The 26,737-nt window shown below is 37.9% G+C and overlaps 1 protein-coding gene across 1 annotated transcript in view; it reads right to left on the reverse strand.

Moving 5' to 3' along the window:
• Positions 1-200: 200 nt before the first annotated feature.
• LOC127967765 (ephrin-A2-like) overlaps positions 201-26,737 on the reverse strand; it is a 118,314-nt gene continuing 91,777 nt past the window's right edge. Inside the window, exons 2-4 of the mRNA XM_052568425.1 lie at positions 12,794-13,086; positions 5,831-5,896; positions 201-3,191 (exon numbers count right to left, since the gene is read on the reverse strand). Of these exons, the coding sequence (XP_052424385.1) occupies positions 3,073-3,191; positions 5,831-5,896; positions 12,794-13,086 (478 nt within the window). The 3' untranslated portion in view covers positions 201-3,072. The remainder of the gene's footprint in view (positions 3,192-5,830; positions 5,897-12,793; positions 13,087-26,737) is intronic.

The following is a 26,737-nucleotide window of genomic DNA, read 5'->3' on the forward strand; positions in this document are numbered from 1 at the left end:
TTTTTTTTAAGATTCTTTGATGAATAAAATGTTTAGCAGAACAGCCTTTATTTTGAAATGGAACATTTTCTTTACTGTCACTTTTGATCCTTTTAATGCATCATCGCTGAATAAAAATAAAATTTAAAATAAAAAATCTCATTCCACACAGAGTTAAAGCCTACAAACTCACATTTCATGATTGTTAAAAAAGACTATGATTTAAACAAAAAGCTTTATTTCATTTTTTCCTTTTTTCTTGTAGTTGTCCTTTGCCAGAGCATTTGAACATTTTATATGAACTCAAAATATGTTTATCCACATGATTAACAAATAAAAATAATCTCATAGTAACACTTGGAGAAAAAAAAAAACATTTTCAGGACTACATGTACCAGAATGCATCGTGATACAAGCAGGAAACAACAACAACAACAACAGCAACATCTGACTCGTCTAGACTCATGTAACTGCAGAACTGGTACCAACGTTGTTCTAATAATTCAAGGGTCTACATTATAATTTCATATCACATATGAATAATTTCTGCTGCTCTTTTGAAAAGTTAAAAATAACACAGGGAAAAAAAAGTAAAATATAAAAGTTCCAACAAACATTTAAAAAACGTTGCTCGTTCTTTTAGACGATCCATGCCGACTTGCCTTGAAATCTTCATGACATATATTTTTACAGTCACAAAACAATTCCAACGCACAAATATTCCCACATCTTTATAGTTTCTCCTTTCTGTTCTTTTTTTTTCATGAAATTGTCTCAAAAGCAGAAGTGCTATGTGGATTTCGAATCCCTCAAATGGATTCTCATGTAGCGCTTCTAGTTGCAGTGCAAGGCCTCAGTCCGTCAGTCTTTACGCCAAGGCCTGTGATGTCACAGCGATGTCATGGGGACCGGGCGCTCAGGGTCCTGAGGCCTCTGGTTCAGCGGTCCTCCTCAGCACGGATAAAGGGAGCAAGTGCAAGTGTGGGAGATCTATGCATGACGGGGCAGCACATAGAACTGACCACATTCCAAAATGACAGCGAGAGACAAACATAGAGAGAGAGAGAGGCAGATACAGAGAGCGACACAGGCTGGGACCAAAGTTAGAAAGCTGACCTGACAACAAACACTTTCTGGACACAGACATCCCCTCTTCCACTTGGCACTGTATACACTGCAGAAATACATTCTCTTAATCTGTATTTTCGTCTTGTGTATATTTGGGTAAGATATTAAGACCATAATTTTCCAAAAGAGAAAATATAATGTCTCTCAGTGTAAGATTATTATTTGAAATAATAAATCTCACACTTTTTCCCCCCAATTTATATCTCTAGAATTATTATTATTATTATGGAAAAATAAAAAGAAGAATCCTTAAACGTAAACCTCACAAAATTTTGTTAGATTTATGCTTAAGCAAGGAAATAAAAAAGATTATTATTTGCTATGGAGCCCCTAAAGTGCCAAAAAAAAGCATGTACATTGTACAAAATTGTACAGAAGTTGTAAAAAAACAAAAAACAAAACAAAAACAAAACAATTTTATTCTTTTATACTTCAGAATCTGCTCGTCGTTTCTTTGTAACTTTACAATTTATGTGTGAAATTTGTTTAAAGTAAATCCTACATAATTTTTTTTCAGTGGTACATGCATAAAAAAAAAAAAAACAACAACAACAACAACCAAAAAAAAAAAAAAAACATTTATACACACAATGAATTCACAATGGACCAGAATTTTTTATTTTTTTGTTTGCAATGTGCACAAGAAACTTTTGCATGGGCAACATCTATATGCAAATTAAAGTGTTTTAAGAAAGTTTTGTATGTACAAAAAATCTTGTAAACACTTTTGAATGTGGAAAACCTCTGAACAAAAACATAACCATTTTCTGTTCACTTGACGTGAATGAGAAAAACGGTTGCTCTATTGTGAAAAAAACAAGAAAATGTTTTATTCATTTTCATCTGGTATTCATTTTTTCTTTTTTTTTTTAATATTTTTTCTTTTTTTACTTTCTTTTTTAAACAAAGGTCACTTCAGGAGCTCCATAATTTTCCAATAGGATAAATAAAATGTCACTCAATGTAAGACTTTTATTTGAAATAATATATCCTACACAATTTTATTTCACAATTAAATGCATCTTGTTTTGCAAAGGTTTTAATATCTTTTCTTGAAAACAAGTAAAAAATAATAACTAAGAAAATGATCTTTTTGCAGTTCAAGACAGACAAGTTCATTTCAGATTAAGCACCAGTGAAAAAAGGCAATTTTTAGCTAGTTTTTTTTTTAAATCTATGCAACATTCTTGTTTTATGTTTTTTTTTGTATGACAAAAAAAAAAAAAAAAAAAAAGATAATAATAGAAAATTCTACACTGTTGTCTGTCACTCCCCTCCCATGACTCTAAAAGCCTGAAATGTTCCATGGTTGCATGTAATCTCCTACCAAAGCCAGTATTTTTCCCACTCCCCTTATTAAAAAAGTTTATTGTAGTAGTAGTGTCTTTGGCAGATTCACAGATAGAATTGTCTTCTTCTCTCAATGAGTAATGGAACGAGTTTTTTTTTTAGTAATTGTGTAAGGGAATGTGACTGCTCTGTACATTTGTTCATATGCAAACATCGGCATACACGCACCAATGAGCACAAACACACGAGCATCAACACTCACACATGCTCTCACAAACGTGGAAATTGAGCTCAGATGACAGTGAAGGCTCAGGTAGGTGGTTAACGCAGACAAACAGAGCGATTCAGATGGCAGTCGGTTGAATCTGTCTCCTGACACGCGGATGATGGTGGGATGTTGGCAGAAAAGTAGAGCGCTGGCCAATTCACATGTCTTTTGTCAGTCGAGCAAGAGCAGGAATGCCTGAATTTGGGCATTTGGGTAGGGCATAATTCTCACTGCAAATGAGGGCTGGTTAGCGGCTTTCCTGCAGGGTTGCAGGTATGGTAAAAATCCATGTCAACGTCTGTTGGCTGGACTCCAGAGCTGAAGGGGCGTGGCGTGTCATTGTGATGCATGAAGGGGCGGGGTGAGGCAAGTTGGGTGGGCGTGGTCATGCTTAGAGGATAATAATGCTATGAGGGACACAGGAGCAGAAACAAGGGAAGCATGAGCCACAGACTGGGCGTTAATGCCCAACCACCGCTGGAGTCATCCGTCAGGAACGGCTCTGGAGACTCGTACAGAGAGTCATCTAACAAAGAAAGAAAAAGAAAAAAAGGAACAATAGTACATTAATAATTAGAATCCATCATTTTCGTTACTGTTGCACTTTTGCCTCTTCCTGTCTGCTCTACGTTAATAAAAAAAAAAAAAAAAAATCACCTAGAAATTCTAGAAAACAAGCACAAAGGATTATATATATATATATATACATATTTGTTTTTTCAAATTATAATTTGGTTATGATTTATGATCAGTAGAAATGCGGAGTACTTTTGAAAAGTATTGTATGCATTTAAAAAAAGTGTGTGTACATATATGCATATAGGCAACATAGTTTTATAGTCTAGATTTAAAATCTATTTAATATTTTTTAACATTATATAGCTTCTATGTTGCATCTTTCTATTTTAACACACTTTATAAGTATGCTTCTTTACAAACAACATTTTTTTATATATTTTATTATCAGTAAGAAATCCGTCACAAGAACCTCTGCATCATCACACCTTTAAGATTCTATTTTCACTCAGATTTGGACATCTTCATCTTGTCTATATGAAAAATGAGAAAGAGCTTCATTGTAAAGGCTCTGTTTTCTTTCCTCCCTCATTGCCGCCTCCTCTAGCCCATGGCCTATCCTTGCACTTTTTCCCAGCCTGCCTTTCATTGGGCTTTTGTCTCAGGTCCAACAATTCCCTTCCTTGATCCCTACAAACATTAAAATGGGGTCTGGGGTTTAGATTAACCCTTGTGTCCACAACAAGACTAGGATTCCACCCCGTCAGAGAGCGGGGAAAATAAACAAAGGGGTCACGGCGGATGATAAAGCTTTTCTCTGACAGGCATCTGTTGTTCTTTTCGCTACTCTCCATCCTGGATATGCACATATAAATATTTCATGAAAACACCCCAAAGCCCACTCCCCAATGAAACAATATTCAGCCTTTGCAACAACTTTCTACACCTCTGAAGCCCGACGGTGGACAAACGTTGAGACCATGAATAGGAATTTGAACAATCAACTAAACTTCAGTCAGTTTGTGACTCTCACACTCTCATGAGAACTAATCGCAGTGAAAGACAGTGTACATTATCTCTGAGAAGCTGGATGGAGTCACGAGTGCTCTTGTAAACAGATAAATGATAGAGTGAGAGGTGAATCGTTATTTCAATTTGCATGTGATTGTCTGAACTGCTCTCTGGAACACTTCTGTTTGCTAATAATTACATCACGCTAATGGGCTGTCATATGAGCTCAGGCTTCTCCTCCAAACTTGCACGACCCCTAAATGATGACTCTGGAAAATAGTGGTGGGAATCAGATTCAGTTTCCTTAATGATTTCATAAACATGATGGAAGCTCAAACTGCCAGCATTCTTTAAACTAGCAAACTTCTTTTGTTTAACATGAGAAAGAAATTCAGACAGGTTTGGAATGACATGAGGATGAGTAAATGATGACATTTTTGGATGAGTTATCCCTTTAAGTGAGATTAAGTGAGCCCAGTTTAAACATTCTGCTGACTATAAGTAACTTTCTAACTACAAGACATCTACCAGTCATTAGAGCAGTAGTCTGTCTGCTTAATATCTGCTAACACTTTATTTCGATGGTCCCCAACAGAAATTCTACTGACTAGAAGTAACTTTGCGAGAACATGTATGTAAATTCATTCTACTAACCTTAATCCTAATTTAACAGTCATACTCCTGCAAGAGTTGGATGACATATAGTTATAGCAAAGTTACTTATAGTCAGTAGAATGTCAGTCAAAATAAAGTGTAGCCATTTTTTCTTTCTGATATCAGGACATGTCAAGCTATGGACCCAAAAATATGCGCTATCTATTGCATAAAAACTGGTTCTGAATTCTCAACTATACGGGGGAAACCTTTTTTTTTTTAAATATCGATTTCCACTCAAAAGCTTTTTTTAAACAAGTGTTGTGTCACTCTACACTTTTCATGTCCACGTCTTGCAGCATACCCGTGTTTTACTTCTAACCGTTTTCCTTCTTGATGCTGAGCAGGTCTAGATGAGATACATGCAAAGGCTGTATATGAAAGCCCGGCTTAGTGAACATATTTTCTGGACATGTCTGACACATCACAGTCATGAGGGAGAAAGATTTAAGCGGTGTTACACATATCTGGCACGTCTACCTGTACTGAGGCCTTTGTTTAACTGCAGGCTATCCTGGTGTCGGTGGCTCGTGTGTGGGAACCCCTGCAGGTCTCTTAGCGTCCGGACCTGCTTAACTTGATTAGTTGCAGGTCAACGTTTTTGATTGTTATCTGGCCTATGGGAGATGAATAGCTTCCTACAGCATGTGCCCCTGAGGGGCAACACTATCGCTCCACCGTTTCTGGTATCATGAATGATCGGCCCCATAAAACCTTCGGCCCCATAAAACAAGCTGTCTTAGTCATCAGTGAAGGTCTAGAGCAATGGGAACGAAATTCCTAAAGATAAATTAGGCTAGACAAAGCTAACCATTTCACCCATCACTGGAGTTAATACAGGTGTCCCTAGAACTTCCAGGGTTGACCTGCTGGCTTCAATCAAGTGGGACACGAGGACTGGGATGTGAGGTTCCTGGTACTGATTTGCAAGTATGACCATATATAACACAAATGGACAGAGAGCAGACACTGGGATATACTTACTGGTAGGCTTGACGTACACCTTCAGCTTCAAACACGGCTTCCCACCGAGGTTGGGGTGTGGTGAGGCTGTGGAGACACAGAGAAAATGACAATTAATATTCCTCAAAGAGCGATAAATCTATGTTATTTGACATGATATATTCAGAAATGGCTTTAAAGTATAATATCCGAATGGCTGACCTAAATCACAGAACGACCAACTAAGCCAGCCGCAAAAAAAAAAAAAACCTCAGTAAGGAGCTCAGAGCACAGTGTTATAAACACTATATAAATAAATAACAAATGTGTCTACTTAAATTATTGAAAGAATTATCTATTCTACAGTACTCATCAAACACTAAATGATGTAATTAAATCAAAGAAAGTGCAACTAATTACAGTCCATAATAATTAAGTATTAATATATTTATATATTTTACATTTATTCTGAAATAATTGTGCATCCAAAAGTTTAGTATGAGATTTTTTTTTAATTAACACTTTTTTTTGTAGCAAGCCAAAGATGCATTCAATTAATAAAAAAATACTTACACATATATATATATATATATATATATATATATATATATATATATATATATATATATATATATATATATATATATATATATATATATATATATATACATACATATATACATATATATATATATATATATATATATATATATATATATATATATATATATATACACATACATACATACATACATACATACATACATACATACATATATATATATATATATATATATATATATATATATATATATATATATATATTATATTATGTTACAAAATGTTAATGCTCTTTTAATATAATGTACCATGGTTTCCGTAAAAATAATAACTTTTTTGTACATTGATAAAAGTAAGGAATATTTCTTCCAAGACACATATTCAAATAGAAAACAGTTATATTAAACTGTAACAATATTTAACAGTGTTGCTGTTTTTATTTTTCATCAAATAAATGCAGCCTTGGTAAGGATAAAAAAACTTCTTTAAAAAATAAAATAAATTGATAATCTCACAAGTGTATATAAAGTTTATTCAGGTTAGCATGACCCAGTTCGTCCCTCCTGTTAGATTTTTACTCTTTACTTCAGAAACCGTACTGTTGTGCTTTATAGCACTGCAAAACAGAAAAAGTCAAGACGAAGGCCATGTGTTGCAGTGATGGTAAACACACGTGAGATTCAGTCTCGTTGGTAAAGCCATGTCTGCTGACACCATGGCAACCAGGAGCTGTTGTACTCTCAGAACCAGACACAACATCTGCCTGGAGAGCAATGAACAATTTTCCATTACTCTGCCATGTGAGTCACTCACTCATTCTCTCTCTCATCCCCACACACACACACACACACACACACATGCTACACATGGCTGAGAGAAAGCACTTCGAGTCAGTTATCCATTGAAAGTGTAACTTCATTCTGGTGCTCGTTTCCCCTCATCTCCTTCAAAAGCACACAAATGGATTTTTGGCTAATTTTTCAAGATCGCAAATGGAAAACAAATCATGATTTTTGCCATGAAACAGTTTTCTGTCCGCTCTTTAGATACATAAAAATTCCTTTAGCAATTACCACAAATCACTCAGCGGCTCAGCTAATGGAGAGCTGATGTGTTCTGCACAAAAGCTTCTTTTGGGTGAATTCTGCTCTAACAGGTGTTCTTAAGTGTGTGGACGAAAAATCGGCACATAGTGTTCTCATGCTTTTATAAAAAATAACTCAAAATCTAAGCTTACGTTTTAGTTTAGTGGACAAAGTAATCACTTTGTTATTCAGACAATTCCTTTCTACTGCATTTTATAAAACAACAACAAAAAAAGACTAAACAAAAAAAGTAACAAAAAGTAGCATTGTAATTATAATAATAAAAAAAACAGTAGTACTATGCTTTTCTTTTAAGTAAGTATTAAGACTACTAGTGTCATCAGCTGGAATGGAAAAATTACTATTTTCAAACAGGTTTCTCAAAGACTCTTACCCCATCTTTTATTGGCCAGACTAAAATACGAGATCTACTCTAAACACATGAAATTAGTTGAGCCAAAATGCATTAAATTGAAAAAAAATGTGAGTAAAGCCATTTATGCTCTTACAAAATGTTTCTTTTTGACTGCTGTTCTTCTGAAATTTCTACTGGTAAAAAAATCCCGAAAAATATAATCATTGTGTCTTGAGCAACAAATCAGCATATTATGATTTGATTTCAATTTGTAATAATATTTCACAATACTGCTGTTTTAATTTGTAATTTTTATCAAATTCTGTTGATCGTTCATCACTCTTGCTATGTCGGGCTGGTTGGAATTCTCAAACAAACAGAGAAATGTTTTGAAAGCGCCTCAGAGACACAGTGTTTACACACTTTTCAGAGGAACCCACCAACAAATTGTTTACTTTGGCTCGCTCTGTGGGATAAAAGAGAATTTCAACATTTAAAAAATTGGACATTTAACCACTTTAGTTAAGAAATTATCAAACAGAAAAAAAAACACTCACTCGAAAATAAACTTATGCTATGATTAATGATGTACAGTATGAAGAAAAGTGACAACAAAAGAGATTTGAGATTTTTTTTAAGTTTTTTTTTTCTGTGTGTATAAACAGAGGGCTATCAGAGATCTGGTGCGCTGTGTGTGTGTTAGTGTGTGTGTTGGGAGTGTCTCTGTATTCAAGCAGACAGGCCTGTGAGAATGTCACAGTTGCCATTCACTCAGTCACCCTCTCCGGTGGGTCGAGGCGGGGTCGATCCAAAGGTGATGGACATACTCTATTGTTGTGGGATAACCAAACTAAGCTTCGGTCACCCCCCCGTAACCCCGTGGCAGAGCCCTTTGCCTCATAACCCCAGGGGCCATGACAGCAACAATATTGATAGTAGCCAAACACTTCTCTGGAGGAGGAGCTGGCCTCGTCTGATGAATAGCCAGACTAAGTACTTCTCAGCCCAGGCCGCTGTCTGGAACAAAAGGTGCACAATAGCGGGTCTCGCACCAAGCGACAGGCCGGACTGCATTAAAAACAGCTCAGGACAGGCATAAGAAACACCCGGCCTCGAGTGCAAACTTTGAACCCTGGGTTCTTTCTTTCCTTTCTTTTTTCTTTGATTGACCCTCTTCTGTGTCTCCGTTTTCCCCTCGCAAAGGGGTGACAACGTCCCATGGATGGAAGGAAGGTCTGGGACGCCCCGCTGGTTTGGCGACATTTCTGTGACGCCTACCACATTTCCTGGACAGCCATGATATTTGAAGCAATACCCACTCGGGACACCCTGCGCCTGCTTTGAGTCAAACGAGCAGCACATTTTCAAATCACATTAAAGTGAAAGGAATAGAATGAAAATCTGTCCCTGTTTACTCGCACAAACTCTTTTCATCTTCTTCAGTGAGCTGCTATTTTCCGAAAGTGAAAGTGTAACTGAAGCTACACTAAAAGCTTTAAAAAATAACCAAAAGTACAATAAAAGAAGGAAATAGGACTTGTGCGCTATATTCAAAGTGTCCTAAAGCCACACACAATAGCTTTGCGTAAAGAAAAAGACAAACATTTCTGTCTGCCACAGCTATCAAATCTCACTTTCACTTTCAGTACATTCAAACTTGACTGAAATTTTGATGTGTTCGGTTGCAAGACATTTTAGACCATGAGATGTTGATAAGTTAACATCTTTTTTAGAGTAGATGTAAAAGGTAATACTACTCCTTTAAGCACAGAAAGCCCTCAGATTTTCATCCTTAACCTTAAAGCCTGCGCTGTATTTTTGGCCTCTAAATCTTCGGCTGTTAGATACAACAGATGGCCACGAACCATTAGAAATGAGTCTTCAGTGATTATTAGGACAAATGTGCTTTTAGCTTTCAAAAGAGCAATTTGTGTGACTATGCTTTCAGCATCAGGTGTCCCGACACACAACGGGAGGTTTATAGTCATGAGCGGAGCTGCAGGTTGGGTCCCTCTGAGCCCCAAACCTCTGAACTGCTGAGCTCTGAGGGCACAGGGCCAGTTCTAAGGCAACCCGGGACACGGCAAGCATGGCGAGCGCTAGAAATCATGCTGTTCTACATAATGAGCTGCATTCGTTTAAAATAAAAAAAGCTGCACTCTTTTATCACATGAAAACTTTGCTTTCAAAGTCCCTTCTCTCTCTGAAAGTTGGAATAAACACACACACACACACACACATACAGAAAAAAGCATAAGTGAGAAGAAAAAAGAAGGGGGAAAAAAACAAAAAAGAGGAGAAATTGCCTCATTAATGCATCCTGCGTGCTGCCCTGAGCCTTTTCCTTTTGCCTGTGCCCAGCGGGAGCCCTTTTTATCAGGCCAAAGGACACCTTTCACAAGACCATTAGTGAAACAGGGACAGATGCACCCCGGCAAATCCCCTCCTGTCATGCAAGTGAGAGCAAAAGAACAGGATAAAGCAGAACCCCACTCGATTCGTCCGGCCGGGCGAAGGTCTGACCTTGAGGCAGTGGGCGGGCCGCCTCAGGAGAACGAGGTGTCAGGCCTGTCGTCCGGGCACCATCCCGAGCCAAAAACTCCTCCTCCAGGTTAATGGCTTTTAGCTGTTATCTGAAAAATGGTAATAGCTGGCACCCCAGAAGCTGTGGATGCAATTACCCCCATCAGGATCCTCCTGTTAAATATGATTTGACCAATCAGCATAATTTGGACAGTTACGCATGATGGCCTTGGTAACTGGTTTTGCACCGATCTCACTCAGAGCGGCAAAGTGCATGGCTAATAGTGCACATGCCATTCAACAAATTGACATTTTCATCAGGAGGAGACACCAGGACACTGCCAAACTCCGCTCCCAAGTGACTTTACTAGAACCGGACTTTCTGCTTCGACTCCTCTGATTAAAGTCCTAGACATTCAAATCACTATAATAAATATCTCCAAATGCACCAAACATGACTTCAATGAATGCAATAGAGCGTGGCAGACATTTAAATGACAGTATAATTTATTTTTATGTTTAAAGTGGCCAGCGCTGGAAAAGAGTGGTCCACCTGGCACACCGCACCAAAATGCAACATAACAGTTTTATAGAGAAAAAGCTTCCTACTGTACAGAAATGTGTTAAACGTGGACACATGAACAATAGTTTGAGTCAAAAAAAGACTGACTAGTTCTTGGTAATGCACAGTGGATTTGATATTTACTGTGAAAATATAACACAACTGTATACTGGTCCAAGTAGTAGGTAGAAAGATAACAATGTCTTGCATGCCGAACATCAAAACCTTTCAATCAAAGTGGTAGTTTACCCCAAAATTATTATCATTATTATCATTCCAAATCTGTATGGCACATTATAACGGAAAATTATGGTGCTAATAATCAGTCATTTTCTTAAAAGCCCTTTGTGCCCATTCACTTTCATTCTATACAACATGAACATTCTGCTAAATTTCTCTTTTATTTTAAACTGAAGAAACTTCAGCTTCATAAAGGTTTGGAATCACAAGATGGATGATGATGAGTTAATTTTTTTGGGTGAACTCTTTAAACCCTAATGAAAAATAAATATAAAAATATTTATTCAAAATACATTTATTTCAGCCAAGGTATACTATAAATACATTTACATATTTATCAGATTAATAAAAATATGATGCAATTGTACTTTCAGTATACTAAAATGCCATACTTAAAGTCTGCTAAATTGGAAAAACGAATTTTGTACTAAACGTACTTTAATTGTGCGGAAGTACTGAAGTCCAACTAAAGGTATACTGAAGTATATATGGGACCATGGAGCACAAAACTTAAGTATGGATCAAAATGATTGTTTTTTTTTTATGCCAAAAGTCATTAGGATATTAAGTAAAGATCATGTTCCATAAAGATATTTTGTAAATTTCCTACCGTAAATATATAAAAAACATTATTATTTTTTTAAACATGCATTGCTAAGGACTTCATTTGGACAACTTCAAAGGTGATCTTCTCAGTATTATTATTATTATTATTTTTGCACCCTCACATTCCAGATTTTCAAATAGTTGTATCTCAGCCAAATATCGTCCTATCCTAACAAACCATACATCAATTGAAAGCTTAAAAATTGACCCTTATGACCAGGTCAAGTGTCATATATTTGATTGTGCTAAAGTGGAACTATTGCAAGTATACTTTATATACACTTTAAATATCTTGCATTTAAAGGCAGGTATATTCAAAGATCACACAATCCTCATCAACAATGAAGTTAAAACACATTTTAGGCTTAAGATTAAGAAATGTGCATTATGCACAAGTAGTCCTCCAAACAAAGTTTCATTATAACTATAAAATAATGTATTTTAAATAAACTACTTTTTTATTGGGTGGTGACCCATTCCTTCAATCTTCAGCAAATCAAGAAAATCGTCCCTCAGAAACAAACCCCATGGAAATAACACAAAAATCGAAAGGGAATTAACAATTGAGTGTTATCCTTGCAATGTCAAATCAGGGAAACTTATGTTACTGTTTGTTTACTCTGGTAAACCACGTCTACTGTAGATGGGCCAGCCATTTACAAACAATATCCTGCTCTATATACAATATTGTGCATAACAGATTTATTTAATGTAAATTCAAGATGTGCAACCTGTAATTTTAAGTTTCAGTTACATTTTGTGTTGGGTTCTCTAAAACATATCGTTATAGCATTAACCAAAAATGGACTGGCGTATATTTTTATTGCATTCAGCCATAGGTCTCTAGAGACCAAATAACAGGTTTCAGCAGACTGAACAGTGTGGCATATGTTATTGATCAGATGTTGTTGTGAAGTCTGCCCGTCCTTATCGAGTCTTCCTTTACCCTCTATAGTTCCTGTAACCCAAGAACCATTCATTCAATGAATGATTGCACCTTGGGGCCATACTGACACCTGGTCACAGGAAAATGCAATTAAAGAGTTAGAGTAAGAAGGGAGGAGGTTACTCACAGATGTAGTAGTATTCGTGACCTGGGCGGAACTCAAAGCCCAGAGAGAAGGGTGTGAACAGCTGGAACTTCTCTGAGAACTTGAGGGGCCCATTCGGACTCATTGGGCGGTTGCATTCCCAGCGCTTGAAGCCTTTCATGTGGTGGTTGCAGGTGGTGTAGCCGTCATAGTTGACCATGAAAAGGATGTAGCGCTCCATGCGCTCCTGAGGAAGATGGTCCTCGTAGTGTGGACAGTAGATGTCCAGGTAGTCGTTGATGGCCACTTCCACTGTGTATTCACCATGCAAGAATCTGAGGAAATAAAAACAAACAACTTAGTTGAGATCGACAAAACTGCAAAAGTTCTCACAATGACAGGCCGTAGATTGGGAACGTGCCATCTTTTAACCCAAAACTCGAAAGTGAAATTGCTAGTAGCTCCTGTCACTCATAGTGCAGATATTTTCCATGTTCTATGTGACAGGATGGGATTGGTCGAGGGGGACTTGGCGCTAAGGGCCAAAATGACTGGAATGACCAAGTGGAATTGGATGAGCAGAGATTGACAGGGGTTCAGAGAGAGAAAGCCACTTCATTAAGGGTTTTCACATGGTCTGGCTTCAGCCCAGCTCTTCTGAAATGAGTTTGCTGGCTGGGGCAATTTAGACACAAATTGAGCACCTGCAGGAAGGTAGGACTCGAGACGCAGAAACTGCAGCTACTTCAGTGGAACTGTGACTTCATGTGCAGTCGAATGCACAGCTACTAAAAAGCATTCGGACACTTAAAGGGATAGTTCACCTTAAAATTAAAATCCTGTCATCGTTAACTCGCTCTCAAGTCACATGACCATGTTTTTTTTCTGACATTGAATATGAAGCCTTTTTATTTACCGATAATGATATGAAGCCTTGCAGTTCACAAGAAAACAGAATGTATTGTCGACACAGACACAGCAAAACACACACATGAACATGTGTGAACTTGAGTTCTTCAGATCCTCTTTTTCTGTCCACAGTGTGAAGATTACATGAATAAGATCTAACGGCTCCAGCCGAGAGACTCTAATGGTCTGTCACCAGTGCGGTTGACACACCTGCTCCATCCTCCATCTTCCAAACCATCAAAGCAGCCCCCTTCACTACAGACACTACAGAACATAAGACAGCAAACTCAAATCAAGTGTTCACACTATGAGATGCTATACCAGGGTGCTTCATCCAATTTAAGAGAATATCAAAGGGAAACAAAGACGAGATGAAATCAAAAGAAACACACAGGGTCAACAAAAGCCTATACACAAAAGGTCTGTGTTAAAACCTGCTGGAATGGAATATCATAAACAACAAATTTCCTACATAGTGGTCATTTCTTTTGGAAACTGCAGTGATATGTCCTTATTTGTATGCATTTCGCATCTCGCGAAAAAGTGCCCCCAGGTATGTATTTGCCATGAGACCAGGTTGGATCTGGAGGCAGGTTTATGGAATGAAACCAAAGACTTTGACAAACTATAAAACATCCTTCCCCCAAAAATCAAATCACATGATATACAAAGAAAACTCAAAAGCTGCTTCACATTGCCGACTGTTGTCTACATGAATCAGAACATCACACGACTCTTTTTCTGGAGGTCCTTGAGGGGAGAGAGGGCAGGGCCGGGGCTAGGGGTGAGGGGGCAGTAGGCGGGGGAGGGGGTGGTGTTTGGAGTGAGATTTGGCATCAGATGACAGCTAATCTAGGTCTGGAATTACTGTCAAAGGGCCAAGACAGGCCAAACACCAGCTGTAGCAGCACAAGCTAAAGATGAAGCTCCTTCAGCTTTACATCTCCTCGCCTTATCACCGAGGCCCAGAGAACAACCCCCGTCACACCGCATGACTTCATCCCTCTCTCAAATTTTTTGTGTCACTTTCTTCTTTGGCCATCAGCAATACTTTAAACCCCCATGTTTATAGGATCGATGACCTGGGCTGCGTTTCCCAAAAGATGGTCATAGGTCTATGATGTACTTAAAAGGATAGTTCACCCAAAAATGAAAATTCTGTCATTAATTACTCACCCTTATGTCGTTCTAAACCCGTAAGAGTTCATCTCCGTTCATCTTCAGAACACAAATTAAGATATTTTTGATGAATTCTGAGAGCTCTCTAACCCCCCCACAGACAGCAATGTAATTACCACGATCAAGGTCCAGAAACGTAGCAAGGTTATCAGTAAAATAATCCGTATGACATCAGGGGTTCAACCGTAATTTTACGAAACTACAAGATTACAATTTGTGCGCAAAGAAAAATTAAATAAAAAAATAGCTAATTTTTTTTCCAAAGATAAATGGAAGTTTTACAGGTTTGGAATGACATGAGGGTGAGTAATTAATGACAGAATTTTCATTCTTGGGTGAACTATCCCTTTAAGCTTACGATGCTTTTGGGCAAATGCAGCCCTGGACTACATCACTGATGCTGTCTTAGTTCGCCTTGTATCCAATGAACTCAATAAAACATCTTGAAAAAACAACCCATGTTCATCTCATACCGCCTCAGCAAAGAGCACTTCGATATTTCTCTCCCTGGCAGGGGAAAATGCTTCGTTCTCTCCGGAGATGTGTGTACTCTGTCTTATTTTCTTGTTATGTGTTTTTGTGTCATCTTGCCTCTAATCACGGCTTTCCAGTAAACGATATCGAGAGCCGAGCAAAGAGTAATGGGAGCAGAACTCTGCCATAGGACCCTCCTGATGTTTACGGAGCTCTTAATTTAATCACCCTGCCATAAAAACATGTGTTAGCGGTCCTTTAATGCAAAGTGCGTTATCATTACTACACATTCCGCGGGTCAGGCATATCTCTTTCAGATTCATACGGTGCATTACGCCTTAACAAATCAATATCAATGCCCCGTCCCCCCTTTCACTCCCAGATGTCATTAAATCTGGAGGAGTCGGCCAAATGATCCGACACACTGAGGCAACACGTCATTCCCTTTGATTCAAAAGTATCTCGGTATAAAAAATGACCTTACAGCCAGTGGCTGGTGGGTACGGGGTAGTGGAGGGGGGAGATGACAGATGGAAATATCAATAAGTGAGCCCAGAATGTTTAGAGAGAGCTAATGCATGCAGTTAGGTGAGCTCGCTTCATCAATCACACTGTAGTCACTGGTCTACTTCCTTTTCGAGTCCTCAGAGCACAGGCCCGATCAGACCTCCCTGAACTCTTCTTCCGCCGCTACATCAACAACTGATCTCATATCAGCTCTAAATGAGCTGTATAACCTCCCTTTCACAGTGAGATATTTTCATCATGTCTACAATCCAGTTAGAACCCAAAAAGCTTTTACAGTCTGATGCCAAAAATAACCTATTTAGGTTTACAAATAACTTTTTTTTTTATCCTTTTCTCCTAAGCAAGAAAAATCACACAGTAGATATCGTCATTTCAGGACAACAGTGAAGTTGAATGGAGAACAAAATGGGACTTCTGCTAAAGTATTCTGCTCCTCAGAACTCTACCCTAAGAATAAGATCCTCAATATCACAATTTTCATAAAAGATTTAAAAATGGTTTCAAATTGGGAACACATTTGTCATGTAATACTATGCAATGTTATGTCTACAATTGTCCCAGTATATATATAATTTTTTTTTTTACATTATATTTTTAACTTCTAAAGAACCAAGTAGGCAACTCAAAAAACACTATAAAGCAGCTGATGTAGTAGGAAAATTGTGGAATTATGGTGAAGCAAAGAGCCACTGAAGCATGCGGTACATCCATGTTATAAACTTCTCTTGATGCACTTTGATTCATTAAATACGTCCTTGAAAGCTTTGTTTAATTTGTTTCATTAAATATGTCCTTGATTGCTTCTAAAATTCCTAATTAAATTTAATGGTGATGTATGCCTTTGGTGCAAAACCTGTACTAAGTTTCTTTCTCTTCCCATCTGGAGGAATGTATGTGTGCAGAAATCTATCTCTGGATTTTGGGGGTCTTTGGGTCTTTGGTTCAGTCTTCAGCTGCTATCATCCCCATGGGACTTCAATTAATCAAACCAAACCACTCTCGTTTGGCGTGTTTAGGAGTAGGGTGACTCTCGGGGTGAACTTTCCTGGCGGTGCGGTCAAAGAAGGGGTTTGAAGTTGCTTGATTTACAGCAGCGTCTGGCCGACAGACAGCCTCAGATCCAGATTTCAGAACTTCCTTTAGCAAATGTTTGCATGTAGAAGAGTCTGCTTTCCAGGCCTATGACAGGAAGCATCTTCACTGGAAGAAGTTAAAGCCAAGCAAGCAGTCCAGGTAAGAAAGAATCCATGATTTATCATGGTATTTAGAGACTTCTGACTGGTACAAAGAAAGTCAGTTTGACCATTAGAATATTTAATGTGTCTCTCTCATGCAATCTTGTGAATTTCAGGACTGGACTATTGAAGTGGAAAAGTGGTTTTGAGTGTTTTATAAATGAAACATCTTATGTATTGTGTTACACCAACCACCGAAAGTTAGGGTAGGGTGGAGGTTTACCTCAGTGCAATTGGACAGTCTAGCTGTCTGGAAGGAGAGAGAAATGAGACAATCTTATTCCTCTTTAGAAAGCTCCTCCCTCTAAGCCAAGTGATTCATAAAATTTTGTGCCACAGTTTGCCATAGAGCAGATGCTAAAATTTGCCAAGCTCTGCCAGGTCAAACAGAAATTATGAGTCTTGTTGAGTTTGGCCCTCATTTAGAAGTTCTTGTTGTTGTTTTTCTGTCCCGAACTTTTAGTTGAGTTGCAGCCAAAGCAAATATGTGCGTTTATTCTGCAATTAACCAATGACCTGGCCATAATAGTTTAGGTCAAACACAGCCAGCTAATAACCTGGCACAAGACTCAAACACTTCAGGGGTAATTCTGCCTCAAATGCATCATCACCTCGGGCATGCTGCAGGGCTATGTACTGGGCCCGCATGAGTTTTGAGATTATGATGGCAGGTTAGTTCTGGTGTCAGGGGTTTAGTGACACATTTCATGCTGGTGTTTATACCAACAGAGGGAGAGGGCATGCGTTTAGCATGTGTGTGTTTGTGTGCATGTGTGTGAGAATTGTCCTTTGTGCCGAAGGCTCTGGGTCTGGAACCCATTTCCACATGCTCAGTTTGGGCTTGGTCTGTGGACCACTTCTCCCCATGTGGAACATGTTTATTGTTCTTTGTGTCAGGCAGACGCTGAGACCTCCATGCCCCCCCCCCCCCTCCACATTTCCCTGCAATCTCTCCTGTTATTCCAACTCTGCTTGAGCAATTTTTCTATCACAGCATTTATGCAAACGTTATCCCAGCTGACGTTCAGCCAGGGCTAAAAAACTCTGTCAAGGGGGGGTTGGACGGGAAAAATAAAACAAACAAAAAAGAAGAATAGGACAGAAGACCCAGAGGACAAAACACATGTGCCCTGTGTGAGAGGAAAAGTAATAGTTGTTTTGTGCCCCTTCTTTAACCCTTCTTTAACACAAAAGTCTACTTATACGTTCAGGTGAGCAGGTGTGTGTGTCTGTAATTTTCCAGGTGCTGTATGTTCTTTATAAAGGTTCATGTTCACATCCACCTTCTCTTCACATGGCGTTTACTCTGGACCGCTGTTAGATAAAAGTACCCCGTCCTCACTTTGACACTACGCCCCCATGTTTAATAACATTTTTATGCCTCTGCCTGCTTTGTAAGACCTTTCAGTCACTGAAAGTTGGTGGGAGAAAATAGAAGTGACTGGTGCAGTCCAGCAAATGAAAGGACAGCAAGCAAATCGGTGTTCTATCATCAAAAGTGTGCTCAGAGAGCAGCGGCGCTGGGATGCTGTCTGTCATTGTACTGCAGCTCTAATGGGCTGCTAATGGAGGATGTTTAAACACATGGCGGCTTCACTTCAGCTACTCTGTATGTTTACATCCTTGTATGTATGCATATTAATATTTTTAACACAAATTTTCATATTGGGTTTTTTGCCTGTAATCAACCAGAACAGGACAGAATCAATGGAAAATGCTATAAGTTGGGGTTGGGAAGTGACCTGAAATGGATTTAGACCGCGGTCACCTGTGAACAAGTTTAACAATAAGCCATGACTCTGCCATCAACTCCTGAATAAGGACACAATATTATACTGAAATAGATTCAGTGTTTTATTATCAGAGACATGCTGTTTTATGATTCATATTTCTATACAGTAGGGTTTACCACTATAGACCACTATAATCATAACGTTTGATACAGATTAGTTTTACTATTTTTACAATGGTTAAGTATTTTGAATTATTCGATGGTAAACAACTAATAAATGTTATTACAGACCTATACTTTTATAATTCACAAAAACAATGTACAGTATAAAAGCAGATCTCTATTTAGAAATTTGAGGAAAAAAAAGTTAGTTGTTATTAAATTATCAGTGTTTTTAGAAATTATGTGAATGTTAAATCAAAATGTAAAAAATAGTGAAAATTAGTAAGCACAATAACATCTCAATAACAAAAATATTGGATGATACCAACACATAATAACGATAAAAATCAAATGTTGGTCAGTAATGCATTCACAATATATTTCTAATATGCAAATAAATACATTCACAAACATTTCTTTATGTATTTTTCAATTCAAAAAGACAATTCTTTAATTCAGATTTTGAATCCCAGCGTGGTCTCAGACACTTGGGATGCCACTATATTTACGTTTTTTTACGTTTACCTTTTCTCTAACTTTAAGAAAAATACTGTTATTAAAAGCTGAGGATGTCTGCCATTTATTTTAAATATGTGCGTTTGGATCTCTTCGTCACCATTTACTCTAACGGCGAGTGTAATGAGGCTTCTAGGATTTAATGGCTCAGCTAAGAAACATCTCTCTCGTACCTGGAGATGCCTGTTGAGAAGCCACTCTGCATCCAGTCTTTATCCCTCACTGCTCCCCCCCAAAAAACACACACTGCCTAAACCAATACACACCATACACCTTCAACAACACACACAATGCTTAAAACAACACAAACCACCCACGACACATAGACTCCCTACAACACCTACAACACATTTGTAGGTCTTCGTGTGTGAGAGAGAGTAACAGCAGTAGTGGTTATAGCAGATGTTAGAGATTAACAAGGATTTCTCAGGCACACACTTCTAGAAAACAGGAAACTGGAAATGCAACTTCATCACACAACACCTGCACACTTCAACATAACTTTTTAAAATGATTATTACTACAAACACAATCCCTATGAGATCATATTTACTCATATAAATATGTATTTTAATGTATACAGTAATTATACACATACCATATACTTATAATGTTAGGATATAAAATAACAATCAAATATAATGTATAATTGTTTTTATTAATTTATTACACTTTAGTTTTATTTACAGGAATAAATTACGTTTTTAAAATTGTAATAGTATTTCACACATTTACCTGTTTTTGCTGTATTTATGATCAAATAAGTGTCCAATCTGTTCTACATTCAAATAGAAGTGCATAAATAATATATTCTGAAAACATTTGAACTATTGATGCATGGAATATTTACAGAGAGGCTGCATGCAACGTTAACCCTTTATACCTCCATCATATGTAATCACTTTCAGGTGGTGTGAAGTGTGTATTTCATGGCATGGCACCAGATTACTGCGATTAAAGGGAATGAAATCCACTCTCTGTGCGCGTTACATCCTCTAGGGGGCTGCTGGGATCCGCGCTGTGTGATGGTGAGCGCTTTTCTCCACAGTGTGATAACATGCTGTTTTTCTCATCATGGGGTGAGTAAACACCTGTCTTAGAAAATACGCCATCGCAAACAAACAAACCAGAGTGGAGCGAGATGCTTGTACGCACTGACACATGCATGTAAAACTAAACACATGCATACAAGCCTCTAAACGTACACACACACACAAACTAATGTCCTCCGCCTAATTGTCACTCCCATAACAAACACACAAAAGAGCTGCTCTTGGGTTTCTGCCTCTTGGCGTAAAAAGGGACTGGGTTTGTCAGAGGGCATCAAACAGAAAATGATAGTAATGCCATGCACTCTAAAGCTAAGTGTATCACGCGTCCCACTCTCCCTGACCTGCCCTCTTTGTCTTTTTTAACACCATTAGCAAAGTGCAGTGTAATAGCGTTATAAGCCCGCCCCGGTTCACAGGAGAAGGATTGGGTGACGGACTCTCATCCACTCGGGCCGCTCTCATCTTGTCCGGCCTCTTTTAAAAGGGCTTGATGTATTCTTTTCTTTCTCGCCCATGAGTACCGCCATTTCCTCAGCGTCGTCCCACTCTGTCAAACATCTTGTGCTGGATTCTTCCCCCTAAAAGCACTAACCACTGTTCTCTGTGCTTTTCTTGAGGTTTTTAAAAAGATCCTCAACATGACGCGCTAACCCAAAATGAACCTGTGGCTAACTATTTTCAGTGATAAAAAGCCATCGAGTGTAATCTGTGGCTTCTTTGCTTAAAGGCTTTCAAAATTTCTTCTTTCACTTACAAAAGGGAGTGAGACAAAAGTGCAGGAAATATGATAAAACTACTGGCACCCTTTGACTTTAGGTACATATATGTACTTTTAAAGCAAATAATGTCCAAAGAGAGAGTGTAAGCATTATGTTTTTGCAAGTGCGTGTCTGAGAGAGATGATAATAATGGCACAAGCAATTAGCAGTTTTGCTAACATCTACTATTTTGCAAACTTCAAGCTGAAACCCTGGCCCCTCAAAAATCTTTTTCCATTCCAAAATGATTGTGTATTCAAACTTAACATTAAATCTATTTTGCTAGGCTCACATTTTCTCTTCTCTATTGCCTGTGACGTCTCAGCACAGGATAGTTGCTAGTGATTAGCGTGTTAGCGTCATTGTAGCAAAACTTTCCTTCAGCTGCTGAGTAGATAGTCATATGGCATTCACTGCTCAGGTGATTAGCCAAAATACATACAACAGCTGAGAGTGACAGCCATTGAGATGAATGGAAAAGCTTCCTTTAGGTATTATAGATTTCCTTGACCCAAATGTGCACAATGATTCACAGGTGGATTTATTTCTAATTGACTAGTTTTCCGATAACCTAAAAGAGAACTGTCATAGTGATATCTGTCAGGTAAAATAGAAAATTTATGCTTCAAATTACGGTAAAAAACATTTCATTCTACCACTTTCTCACTCAGAATTTTTATTAGTGCTGGGAAATGATTAATCGTGATTAATCACATTCAAAATAAAAGTTTTTGAGTACATATTATATGTGTGTGTACTGTGACACACACACACACACACACACACACACAAACACACAGTATATATTTCAGAAAATTGTGATTAATTGTGATTAATTGTGATTAATCGTTGCCCAGCACAAATGTATATATATATATATATAAATATATATATAAAAGAGAGAGACAAACTGTAATCTTTGCAATTTATAAAAATGCAGTAGTAAAAGGCTTTTAATTGGTTAAACTTTAAACTAATAAAAACTACTAGATTATATGTAATTTTACTTTTTGTGTTAAGTAGTATGCCATCCTGTAGTCCATGAAACATTATTACATTATTTTCTAGCTTTGTAAATTTAACAGAGAGCTTTTAAACATCCACATACACAGGAAAGCTAATGAGCTGGAGACCCTGGGTGCATTTCGCATGGGCACACGGGCACTGCGAGCTGGGAGGTGGAGTGCAATCCACCTAAACGTTCAGGCAACATTCTTTCATAGCAATTACAGACGGATAATTTCTAAGATAACCATCAGAACTTGCAGAGTCATCAAGACCCTTGTGTTTTCCCCCCTCACTTTACCCTGCACCAGGTAGGCCACACCCCCTAAAAACCCAACGGCCAAGCATGTTCGGGAGTGTGCGTGATGGGACGGCTCTCAAGCTCAGGTGGAGGTCCGCCAGCTCCGCCCGCAACCTGAGCCTTGTAATGACAAGGGCTGAGACAAAGCAGCCACTGTAGTCATCATCCAGCTCCCAGGCAAGACTCCCAGATGTGAGATAAAAGATACAAGCATGGAGACAAAGTTATCTGCGGCCTGCATCGGCCAGCGGGGAAACGGGAAACCTTAGCCTATTGAGGCGACTGGATCAGTGTGTCTGAAACGCCCACAGGAGTAGAAGATGGTGGCAGTGTGGTGCAGCCCCCTGGGCGGAGAGGCCCACAACACAAGTAACCCAAGCCATGACTACCGCCCATTTCCCAGGATCCCCTTCCTTCGCATCCCCCACCACCGTCCCAACAGGGTCTGCTTAGGTTTTCTTTCCCAAACACTCTTCAACAGCGATGAGATGACAGACTAGGAGATACGTCTGTTGTCACCAGACTCGTCCTCCTCTTCTTGCCCTTTCATGTAGTAGTCATGCATTAGCTGTGTTTTTCTTTGTGTAAGGTGACAGAGTGAGAATGGATCCCTGTGGAGTCCCCTCGGTTTCTGTTTCGCTCAGATCGCAGGGCACAACCTTTTCATGAAAAGTAATGAAGCGAGATCAGAGGTCTATCACATCAGAAAAAAAAGAACATGTAAAATGCATAGAAAGGATATGTAAACTATATCTAAAAATCATCCTAATGCTTCAATCTGAGCCAGAGAAAATAGGGCCTCTCTCTTTCAAGGGCTATTTTATATTTCTTACAGAACGCTGAGGCGGCCAACGCTGATGAAAAGGGCGAGTGCTTAGCCGACAGAGGTAATGCATTTTTCATGACCTTGTACATGACACGTCTACATTTACATTTATGTTCTTAGCAGATGCTTTCTTACGAACCTGGCTTACAATAAAGTGCACAAATCATGTTAATGGCTATTCCTGGGATCGGATGAGAACCCCTGCTGCATGCTAAGCTATGCCTCACAGCAAAAATGGAACATAATACAATGTAATAATTTCAAATTACTATGATTGCAAACAATATCACATTACGGCTAAAATAAAGGCTAAGATATCTTGGGGTCAATGGCATGGGTCACATGGGTCAATGGCATATAAGAGTTTCCATGAAGGGTGGGGGGGGGGGTCTATTTGAAAATACAATACAATATTTAAAATAAGTCCTCAGAACTGTGCACTTTGTATTCATTCTTCATGTTGTTTAAACATTTTTTTTAAACATTTTTCAAGAATTCTGAAATGTATTGATTAAAATTGACTCAAGTAATGCATTCCAAAATATATTTTACACCTCAAATACATATGAACCCGGACATCTTCAAAGCATTTACATATTCAATTTAAAGGTAAATAGTACTAAAAAGTATTTTTCTTTTTTTAATTTTTAAACATATTATGAATTAATAATTCAGAGTCACACCAAGTTACATTTTACCACCTAATGTAACCTTGCCCTGTTATAAAAATGTCAAATTATCTGATTATTTATGAGACATACTGTGCTGATCTTGACACAGTCATAAGTCTGCCTTTCCTTTTTTTCCTGCATTTCTGGATTTTTAGGGAAAAAGATGATGCAAAACAGGGCAAATTAAAATAGTTTCAAACATGCTTTTTTTGGTGTTACATGATGGCGCAAATACCAGTAATTAAGCGCAAATGTTAGTAAAAAGCATTGCGTGATTCAATTGAATATATTCTACTCCCATACATTTTCCGTCTGAAAGGAAAACTCAGATGCAAAAATAACTGTCCATGCCTCTTCAGCACTAATTTGATACTGTGCTTCTTAAGTAAATCTTGACCATATTTTAATTCCAAAAGATGGTTGATGCAAAGTACTGAAATTTGCTGTAAATGCATATAGAAGATGTGTCTTCAGGATACGCTGTAATGTAGTGAGTAGAGTTTGTTCCACCAGTGAGAAGCAAGTATGGTGGTTTTGGATCAGCTCATGGAGGATCTCTTCATGGAAAAGAGGTATTAGAAACCTAAAGTGTGGATGGATTGATGAAAGACTGAAAGTACAGTACAGCCAGCAACTGGTAATAGTTTCAACCAGGAAGAACGTCTTGAATTTTGTATTGCATTAGTTATCTGGTGAAGATACTATTCCATAACCTGCTCATTCACGTTAGTGGATCCTGGTTCAGGGCCAATTTTTCCAGACCACATTCTCCAAAAGAATAATGGAAACATATAAAAAAAAAAAAAAAAAAAAAACATACAAGTGTTTTTTTACTTAAAAATGAAAATCCGTTCATCATTTATTCGCGTTCATATATAAGTTGTTATATGAGTTTTTGAACACAAAAGAAGATATTTTGAAGAATGTGGGTAGCCAAACAGTTTCTGCTCCCCACTGATTTCTATACTATATTATACTATGCAAGATAATGGGGACCAGAAACTGCTTGGTTACCCATGTTCTTCAATGTAAATAATGACAGAATTGTAATTTTTGGGTAAATTATGTCTTTAAGACCTTTCCTGACAGCAGAAAGCAACTATCAAGCACCTCTACTTGCCTACTCTGGCGTCCCTTGTTTGCAGGCTTAATACTACTCTGTGAAGGCTTTGGAATCAAAGGTGTGCCAGGATCAAAGTAAAACTCTCTGGCCATTGTGAGCAGGCGGTATGGTAAAGTGACACTGACAGAGAAGGTGGGGGTGAATGGAACGTGTTCCCAATACATAGTCTACATTGATAACTTAGTAAAATGATTATTCAAATTATTCTAATTAAAGCAATTCATTTCAAATTGATGAGGAATATGATGAGGAAAAGTAATACTAATAATGTTTTATTATTAAAGTATCAATGTATTTGTAAAAGTAATTTTTAAAAAGATGAGTATTTCAAACAACCAAATCATAGTTGGTATGACACAATCGAAATGGGTTAACTGAAGCATTTTCTAGCGTGTTAAATAGCCCTAATAATAAAATAATGCATCCTACTTGCACATGAGATAACATAAACACAATATTACAAATTATATCTGCATAAAAAAAGAACACAATTGTACAAGTGAACTTGAATGTTGTATGCTAAAATACGGGCAATTTAAGCACTGTTCAAAATGAAGTCGTTGTTCATTGATAATCGTTTTCATGATTGATCAGCACAGTAATTCCAATCCATAGTCTACACTCATTCACCACAGAAGAAAAGAGGTGAACAGATGAAGAGGAAGAGTTCTATTTTGGCCTGTATTTATAAGGTATTGAAATACTTGAATTTACCTGTTCTATTATAAACATCTTTGTGTGTGTATATATATATATATATATATATATATATATATATATATATATATATATATATATATATATATATATGAATTGATATCTGTAGCATTTAAATAAAAATAAATCTTGAAAAGAAACTGAACGATCAAATTTGTGTTATTTGTGTAACAACTGCTTATTTATATGATTTTTTTTTTATATTTTCCCCCCAAATCAAACTCATGTAGTTCCAAACACACACACACACACACACACGCACGCACACACGCATGCACGCACACACACACACACAGGTAATGTGAACTTAAAGTAAAAAAAAAGAATGTCAAGTGGTGTGGAACCCTTCATATTTTGGAAATCATAATTAATCATCTCTTTAAAAAATGTTTTGCGCTAGATTTTTGACAGATTCTTTTTCATGGACACTAATGCCATTGACCTATCCATCCACTGAGCAACGCATTAAAAGCATTCCACATTACATTACCTTTAAGTACATTTCATCTAAAATCAAACCTTTTCACCCTTCTGAACTCCTCAGGGCTCGATACGCGGCAGCTGTCAGCTGTTATTGGTTAAGCTGAGGGTTGGATGTCAGGGAAATAAACACAGCCAGATCAGCTCCAGTGTAACAGACTACAGCTCAATGCCACATGCTACATGAAACCCAACCACCCAACCAAGTCGTACAATGTCTACATCTAGTCCAACCTTTCTGAACTCCTCCTGAACCCTTCTGGGCGGAGCAGCGACATGCTACAACAATGCACTCTATGGCTTAAACATGATACCACA

This window comes from Carassius gibelio, chromosome B11, assembly GCF_023724105.1.
Source record: "Carassius gibelio isolate Cgi1373 ecotype wild population from Czech Republic chromosome B11, carGib1.2-hapl.c, whole genome shotgun sequence".
Lineage (NCBI taxonomy): Eukaryota > Metazoa > Chordata > Actinopteri > Cypriniformes > Cyprinidae > Carassius > Carassius gibelio.